Source organism: Nannobrachium achirus (genome assembly GCF_963921795.1).
Source record: "Nannobrachium achirus genome assembly, chromosome: 8".
NCBI lineage: Eukaryota > Metazoa > Chordata > Actinopteri > Myctophiformes > Myctophidae > Nannobrachium > Nannobrachium achirus.
Genome location: NC_137817.1, coordinates 41,550,523 through 41,559,496, shown reverse-complemented (window position 1 = coordinate 41,559,496; position 8,974 = coordinate 41,550,523). Strand labels below are relative to the sequence as shown.

Sequence of the window (8,974 nt, the reverse complement as noted above, 5' to 3'; positions counted from 1 at the left end):
ATATATATATATAGATAGATAGATAGATAGATAGATAGATAGATAGATAGATAGATAGATGTGATTCATAGGATTGACAAAAAAGGAAAAAATAAATAAAATAAAAACTATTTGGTGGAGATTCAATGCAATGTATGCAATAGTTTGTAAATTAATTCATTGTTTGTTTTCAATTATCAAATTGAACAGAATATTATTTTCATGCACATTTACCTGGGCACAGTTGGTGTCACATGTTATAGGTTCACACTCGATGACATTCAGAGAAGTGATGTTATCCTTTTTTTCAGTACAATTGCATTTTTCACAAATGTCTTTGGGGATGGATACACCTGGCTGTGACAGAATGGAAAGCTCATTACATTTGTCTGATGGATCTTTTAGTACTGTATGTACTTTAACAAAGCTTTCTGTATCTTGTTTGGATTCATATTAAACCACCACTTACCTTGTATTCAATATCATTGAAGACACAAACTTTTTTGGGTTCTGGATAATAAGTATAAAGGTGTATATATCAGGAATTTATAAAGTGTCTCAGTAGAAGAAATAAACAGATATAGACACATATTTCTGAAATAATCAAAATTGATATCAAATTAATAAATAACAATATAAAATACATCACTGGAATCAATAAAATGACTTACTACATGTAAATGAGTCACAACATCTTTCTTCTGAAAATGTCTCTACGGTCAATTCAAACCCTGTTGGACACTTGTGTTTGTGCCCGGAACACTTTGTTTTATTACACTCTGTTTGGGAAAAGTTCATTGATGTTAGTTACACAGTTAATTACTCAAACCTCAGAGAGAGAGAGAGAGAGAGAGAGAGAGAGAGAGAGAGAGAGAGAGAGGGAGAGAGAAAGAGAGAGAGAGAGAGAGAGAGAGAGAGAGAGAGAGAGAGAGAGAGAGAGAGAGAGAGAGAAAAGAGAGTCTCTTCCATGGCAATAGGCTCAATGCACAGCAGCCATATTGGCAAGTAATTGGGCACCTTCCTTACTTCCTTCACATGTGTTACAATTGATACTGTTGAAGGCTCTGTTCCATTTAATGTAGCACAGTGGTTCTCAAAAGTTTACATTTCAACGACCCCCATGTACTCTGAGAGTGTCCTTACAGAGTTACACACCCATAAGTGGGCAATTGGAATCCCCTCAAGGAACCATGGGGGTCCCTGGACCCCACTTAGAGACCCACTGGCTTGTTAATTGTTTGGATTGCATAATCCATATATTCTGAGTATGATTTTGAGCCAATTAAGTTTTATGTTTGGAAATACACAAACTTTATGCATGCTGTAAATTGTGGGTCACATTTGACAAAGACTCTGGAAAGGGCTATCTAATTTGATATTAGCCTTTTATGTTTACATCCTTAATAGTGGAAGGTAAATATTGTCTTGGGACCACAATAGCCAAAATTAAGAGTTGATTTAATATGCATTCATGGAATATAAACGAACCTATGAGGAAGCACACTCATTTGTATGACAGTTGCATTGCACTGTAATAAGGTAGAATGTTTGGTCAATTTCATCATCTAAGATTTCTAGGACACAAACAAGGTTCAAACTCACCACATTTGGACACTGGACAGCAGTCTATGGTTTTGTTGACCAGCACCTGTCCCTCCTGGTCGCAGCTAGGAGCAGGTGGTTGGGTTGTACAAGCCACCGGCTCACACACAACACCCATTGAGCTTTCATCACAAGTACACTTCTTGCAATCACTCGTCCATGTGTCATTCACCTTTATCAGAAACAATGTTAGTACCAAACCTAACCCTAACTGTTTATCAGTCTGTCACCGCTCCATGGACATGAACACTGACATTCTCTTTGCCTTTCCTGTCTCTCTACTTGTCTCTCTGTGATTCTGTACATTAGTTAGAAAAGTATTGATGGCAGCAAGATACACATATTACATCACATAACATTTACCTGTTTAGGGTTGCCATCTGGACCAGTACAGCCTGATAGAACACAAAAGGCATTTGGTGAGGACTAGATTTATCTCCTTAAGAACGTTACTTTCAAGAATGTCATATTTTATAAATATATAGGCTTACAGGTGGAAACACAGGCATCGGACTTTGAACTGAACAAGACAGTTCCTTCAGGGCAGAAACATCCTTCTTGAGTACTACCGAGAGAAACTACCCTTTTCCACTTGTCATTGTATCTAATAAAGAAGAAAATACATCAAAAATAGATGATGAAACCAATATAAAATGATGCTGGGACATAACAATAATGTTACTTAACGTTGTGTAATGGAGTACAGCAGAGAATATCAACTTACTGTATTAAGCGTTAAAAATAACTGACTGACTTCACAGATTGATGTGTGATCTTTTGAATGACAGAGAGGCACCCCAATGTATCAGCTTGCTTAAAAACGCTTCCAAAGGCCCCAAATTGAATGTTCAGCGGTTTAGTTGGCTAGCAGTGGCTATACAGACTACAATATGACGCCATTCAGAGGTTCAGGTGGGTGGGAGCAGCAGTAGTTTATATTAGTACTACAATTAGTACACAGAAAGCATTACATTTCTGTTCCTCTGATGTTGTGACTACCCGAACGACTTTGGCTACTGTGATTTGTCAGATATTATATTGGTCATACGTCCTGCATTTGTGCATTCAAAGCTCAGCTTCAAGTTTATTTTGTCAGGTACCTTCCATTGCATGTCGGTGAAGAAGTTGGACCACAAGCCTTGTAGATCTGGTCCTTAGGGCATTTATATTCTGAAACAATAAGGGGCAGAATAAGAATCAAGATGATACAGTAAGGTAGTCTGAATATTATCTACTCGACAACTGGACACAACGAGAAAGCCATTCATACCACATTGTCCATTTGTAAGATTCCTCCAGTCAACACAGATGTTGAGTCGTGCGCATTCGGAAGCATACAACTCCAAATAGCTGCAACCCACCAAAGTAGCATTCGTGCAACCCACGTGAGCCTGACAGGCCCAATGGAAAAGTGTTGATGGAAAGATTTCGTGGCATTTCTCAAAAACCCTTCATGTTGAAATAAAGTACACTCGTGTCAATGTTAGTGTGTGACTGATTACATTACACAGACATTATTTTACATGAGGCTTTGTTCCTTCTTACTTGCTATTTATGACTTCACAGACTGCAGGTTTGCATGTGGTAGTGGTGGAGGGCCCGGAGGTGGTGGGAAATGGGGGTGCGGTGGTGGTGGGAGTTGGTGGGAGCTTTTCACAATAATTCTTTGTTGCGTTGTCAGTGACGTTATCTTTGACATACCATTCATAAGCCATTTCAGTACAGTCATAATGGATCTGACCATTAGGTAATCTGCATTCATTTGTTTTGTCATTGTCGCATGTACCTGTCAAGACAAATGATTATGAGTTTACCATTAAGAAAACATTATCTGACGTGACCCACTGCACTGGGCTCCTCAATGCAAAATGTAAGCGCTATCTCACCACACTGTCCCTCTGTGTTGTTGTGGAAGCGGGAGTTTGGCAGTCTGATGCTGTACCGCAATCCTTTGAGCATCACAGTGCCTTCAATGGCTGGGATTTTCACCAGCATCTCAATTCCATTACTTGTTACGACAAAGTCATCATTATCGACGGTTGGGATTACACGCTTGCCATTGACAATTACCTGAAGATTGGAAAAATAAATACTGAGTACTTAAAACTTATATTGAGAGTTGCCTAGTAGATTAGAGTAGTTTTATGTGTAAATTTACAGAGTTATGAATTACCTTGTTCTCAGTCGCCTCACCCTTCTTTTGTGTGAGAATAATTTCATGTTGTTTGTAACGTACGATCAAGGAGCGGTCACATGTATCATTGTCATAACAATTCTCATTGTCGATAAGGACAGTGAGATTGTATTGTGCAATGATTTCTTTAAATAAAACATACGTGCAATTTGCTTTAAAGTTGTAATATTGTCCATCAAATGTCTTGTGACGAACTCCCGAGCCATCGCAGAGGCCTGGATGGATAATAGATAATATACATAAAGCATTAAAGGTCACATTGAAGCAAATTACCAGAACACATCGTTTCTCAGCATACGTTTTTGATAAAATGTACTATTGATATGAACTTACATTGACATTCATAGTGAAAACAACAGCCTTCGTCATCATCATGAACCTTCACTGGTGGAAGTCCATTTGCACATGTGGGTTTTGGTTTAAAATGATGTAAACAATCCTTATATAATGTAATTACTTTTCCAGATGAACATATTTGTGTGACACAGCCTGATGTTGAGGTTTGCCCATTCTATCAAGGAGAGCAAGTAAAAACAGTCACAACCAACAAATCAGAAGTAATTAGTAGTAATTAATGCTATTCAGTCAACTCTAGTATTGTTTCTGTTTCACATTCCCATGAAAGTGGCCTGGGTTTGAATACCTTTAATGGTGGGTCTAGGTAATCACAATCCACAGGTGGAGTGGTTATTAGGGGAGTTGTTGTTCTTGGAGGAGGGCTTGGTCGAGTGGTTGTTGGAGGTGGGCCGGGGGTGGGGTAGGTGGTGGTAGGCTTCTCTGTGGTTGTGGTGACCTTTGTTGTGGTTGTGGTTGTAGTAGTTGACTGGCATGGTGTACTGCGTTTCGTAATGTTGCCTGTACAATTCAAGGGGTCACAGACTGCAGAGTAACACCAGCTCTCTGCATCTGTCACATTATAGACAATAGTTCCTAGTATGGGGGGAAATAAATGTAATGTTAATTCTTACACTTTACTGAATTAAAATATATGCTATGAGAAAGAGCCATTAGTGCAGTTCGCTATAGGAAGGTTTTTACTTACCAGCAGGGACAGTCTGATTCTTGTATTTGCATCCACATGCAGTTAGTGAAGCGGTAATTGGTCTTTGTGTGGTGAATGTGATGGGTGTTACTATGGTTGTGGTTGTTCCCGGTTTTTCTGTAGTTGTCGTGGTTGTTGTAGGTTTTTCTGTAGTTGTGGTGGTTGTTGGTTTCTCTGTGGTTGTGGTGGTTGCTGCAGTTTTTTCTGTGGTTGTCGGTTTCTCTGTGGTTGTGGTGGTTGCTGCAGTTTTTTCTGTGGTTGTCGGTTTCTCTGTGGTCGTGGTGGTTGTTGCTGTTTTTTCTGTGGTTGTCGGTTTCTCAGTGGCTGTGGTGGTTGTTGCTGTTTTTTCTGTGGTTGTCGGTTTCTCTGTGGTCGTGGTGGTTGTCGGTTTCTCTGTGGTCGTGGTGGTTGTTGTTGGTTTCTCTGTGGTTGTTGGTTTCTCTGTGGTTGTGGTGGTTGTTGGTTTCTCTGTGGTTGTGGTGGTTGTTGGTTTCTCTGTGGTTGTGGTGGTTGTTGGTTTCTCTGTGGTTGTGGTGGTTGTTGGTTTCTCTGTGGTTGTGGTGGTTGTTGGTTTCTCAGTGGTTGTGGTGGTTGTTGGTTTCTCTGTGGTTGTGGTGGTTGTTGGTTTCTCTGTGGTTGTTGGTTTCTCTGTGGTTGTGGTGGTTGTTGGTTTCTCTGTGGTTGTTGGTTTCTCTGTGGTTGTGGTGGTTGTTGGTTTCTCTGTGGTTGTTGGTTTTTCTGTGGTTGTGGTGGTTGTTGGTTTCTCTGTGGTTGTTGGTTTCTCTGTGGTTGTGGTGGTTGTTGGTTTCTCTGTGGTTGTTGGTTTCTCAGTGGTTGTGGTGGTTGTTGGTTTCTCTGTGGTTGTGGTGGTTGTTGGTTTCTCTGTGGTTGTGGTGGTTGTCGGTTTCTCTGTGGTTGTGGTGGTTGTTGGTTTCTCTGTGGTTGTGGTGGTTGTCGGTTTCTCTGTGGTTGTGGTGGTTGTCGGTTTCTCTGTGGTTGTGGTGGTTGTCGGTTTCTCTGTGGTTGTGGTGGTTGTTGGTTTCTCTGTGGTTGTTGGTTTCTCTGTGGTCGTGGTGGTTGTTGGTTTCTCAGTGGTTGTTGGTTTCTCTGTGGTTGTGGTGGTTGTTGGTTTCTCTGTGGTTGTTGGTTTCTCAGTGGTTGTGGTGGTTGTTGGTTTCTCAGTGGTCGTGGTGGTTGTTGGTTTCTCTGTGGTTGTGGTGGTTGTTGGTTTCTCTGTGGTTGTTGGTTTCTCTGTGGTTGTGGTGGTTGTTGGTTTCTCTGTGGTTGTTGGTTTCTCTGTGGTTGTGGTGGTTGTTAGTTTCTCTGTGGTTGTTGGTTTTTCTGTGGTTGTGGTGGTTGTTGGTTTCTCTGTGGTTGTTGGTTTCTCTGTGGTTGTGGTGGTTGTTGGTTTCTCTGTGGTTGTTGGTTTCTCAGTGGTTGTGGTGGTTGTTGGTTTCTCTGTGGTTGTGGTGGTTGTTGGTTTCTCTGTGGTTGTGGTGGTTGTCGGTTTCTCTGTGGTTGTGTTGGTTGTTGGTTTCTCTGTGGTTGTTGGTTTCTCTGTGGTTGTTGGTTTCTCTGTGGTTGTGGTGGTTGTTGGTTTCTCTGTGGTTGTTGGTTTCTCTGTGGTTGTGGTGGTTGTTGGTTTCTCTGTGGTTGTTGGTTTTTCTGTGGTTGTGGTGGTTGTTGGATTCTCTGTGGTTGTGGTGGTTGTCGGTTTCTCTGTGGTTGTGGTGGTTGTTGGTTTCTCTGTGGTTGTGGTGGTTGTCGGTTTCTCTGTGGTTGTGGTGGTTGTCGGTTTCTCTGTGGTTGTGGTGGTTGTCGGTTTCTCTGTGGTTGTGGTGGTTGTTGGTTTCTCTGTGGTTGTTGGTTTCTCTGTGGTCGTGGTGGTTGTTGGTTTCTCAGTGGTTGTTGGTTTCTCTGTGGTTGTGGTGGTTGTTGGTTTCTCTGTGGTTGTTGGTTTCTCTGTGGTCGTGGTGGTTGTTGGTTTCTCAGTGGTTGTTGGTTTCTCTGTGGTTGTGGTGGTTGTTGGTTTCTCTGTGGTTGTTGGTTTCTCAGTGGTTGTGGTGGTTGTTGCTTTCTCAGTGGTTGTGGTGGTTGTTGGTTTCTCTGTGGTTGTGGTGGTTGTTGGTTTCTCTGTGGTTGTTGGTTTCTCTGTGGTTGTGGTGGTTGTTGGTTTCTCTGTGGTTGTTGGTTTCTCTGTGGTTGTGGTGGTTGTTGGTTTCTCTGTGGTTGTGGTAGTTGTTGGTTTCTCTGTGGTTGTTGGTTTCTCTGTGGTCATTGTGGTTGTTGGTTTCTCTGTGGTTGTTGGTTTCTCTGTGGTGGTTGTTGGTTTCTCTGTGGACGTGGTGGTTGTTGCTGGTTTCTCTGTGGTTGTCGGTTTCTCTGTGGTGGTCGTGGTGGTTGTTGTTGGTTTCTCTGTGGTTGTGGTGGTTGTTGGTTTCTCTGTGGTTGTTGTTGGTTTCTCTGTGGTTGTTGTTGGTTTCTCTGTGGTCGTGGTGGTTGTTGGTTTCTCTGTGGTTGTTGGTTTCTCTGTGGTTGTTGGTTTCTCTGTGGTTGTGGTTGTTGTTGGTGTCTCTGTGGTTGTGGTGGTTGTTGGTTTCTCAGTGGTTGTGGTGGTTGTTGGTTTCTCTGTGGTTGTGGTGGTTGTCGGTTTCTCTGTGGTCGTGGTGGTTGTTGGTTTCTCTGTGGTTGTGGTGGTTGTTGGTTTCTCTGTGGTTGTTGGTTTCTCTATGGTTGTGGTGGTTGTTGGTTTCTCTGTGGTTGTTGGTTTCTCTGTGGTTGTGGTGGTTGTTGGTTTCTCTGTGGTTGTGGTGGTTGTCGGTTTCTCTGTGGTTGTGGTGGTTGTTGGTTTCTCTGTGGTTGTGGTGGTTGTTGGTTTCTCTGTGGTTGTTGGTTTCTCTGTGGTTGTGGTGGTTGTTGGTTTCTCTGTGGTTGTTGGTTTCTCTGTGGTCGTTGTGGTTGTTGGTTTCTCTGTGGTTGTTGGTTTCTCTGTGGTGGTTGTTGGTTTCTCTGTGGTCGTGGTGGTTGTTGCTGGTTTCTCTGTGGTTGTCGGTTTCTCTGTGGTGGTCGTGGTGGTTGTTGTTGGTTTCTCTGTGGTTGTGGTGGTTGTTGGTTTCTCTGTGGTTGTTGTTGGTTTCTCTGTGGTCGTGGTGGTTGTTGGTTTCTCTGTGGTTGTTGGTTTCTCTGTGGTTGTTGGTTTCTCTGTGGTTGTGGTGGTTGTTGGTTTCTCTGTGGTTGTGGTGGTTGTTGGTTTCTCAGTGGTTGTGGTGGTTGTTGGTCTCTCTGTGGTTGTGGTGGTTGTCGGTTTCTCTGTGGTCGTGGTGGTTGTTGGTTTCTCTGTGGTCGTGGTGGTTGTTGGTTTCTCTGTGGTTGTTGGTTTCTCTGTGGTCGTGGTGGTTGTTGCTGGTTTCTCTGTGGTTGTCGGTTTCTCTGTGGTGGTCGTGGTGGTTGTTGTTGGTTTCTCTGTGGTTGTGGTGGTTGTTGGTTTCTCAGTGGTTGTGGTGGTTGTTGGTTTCTCTGTGGTTGTGGTGGTTGTTGGTTTCTCTGTGGTTGTGGTGGTTGTCGGTTTCTCTGTGGTCGTGGTGGTTGTTGGTTTCTCTGTGGTTGTGGTGGTTGTTGTCGGTTTCTCTGTGGTTGTTGGTTTCTCTGTGGTTGTGGTAGGCTTGGTACTAGTAACTTGTGTAGTGGTGGTAGTAAAGATAAAGGGTGTAGTAGTTGATAACGTAGGTGTGGTTGGTAGTGTTGTAGTTGTAATTGTAGTTGTAGTTGTAGTAGTTGTTGTTGTAGGACATGACTTCATGACCCTTGTAATGTTTCCATTCTTTCCACAGATTGCAGTGATACAAGTAGAATCTCCATCATGTGTGTCATAGATTGTTGCTCCATATTCATATTTGTTTCCGTTGTACAAACAATAGCAAGCTGGAACACACACACACACACACACACACACACACACACACACACACACACACACACACACACACACACACACACACACTCACGTTGATACCGTATTTGATGTTCATAGTAGTAATGTTATTATTACTATTATTATTATAATTAATTATTATTACAAAAACAATAGTTACCCCTGACATCATAGGTGCAGTTTGCCTTTGTTGAAGCACAAGAACTTTAAAAAGTAGAGGAAAAAT

General features: G+C 42.4%; 1 protein-coding gene across 1 annotated transcript; it reads right to left on the bottom strand.

The window, feature by feature from the left end:
- Positions 1-4,440: 4,440 nt before the first annotated feature.
- LOC308290110 (uncharacterized protein) lies at positions 4,441-8,608 on the bottom strand (the record flags this gene model as incomplete). The annotated part of the gene is made up of 5 exons (XM_080731885.1): positions 4,441-4,611; positions 4,909-6,510; positions 7,135-7,683; positions 7,762-8,387; positions 8,494-8,608. 5 exons carry the CDS (start codon positions 8,606-8,608, stop codon positions 4,441-4,443), a joined length of 3,063 nt encoding a protein of 1,020 aa, XP_080588011.1.
- Positions 8,609-8,974: the final 366 nt, after the last annotated feature.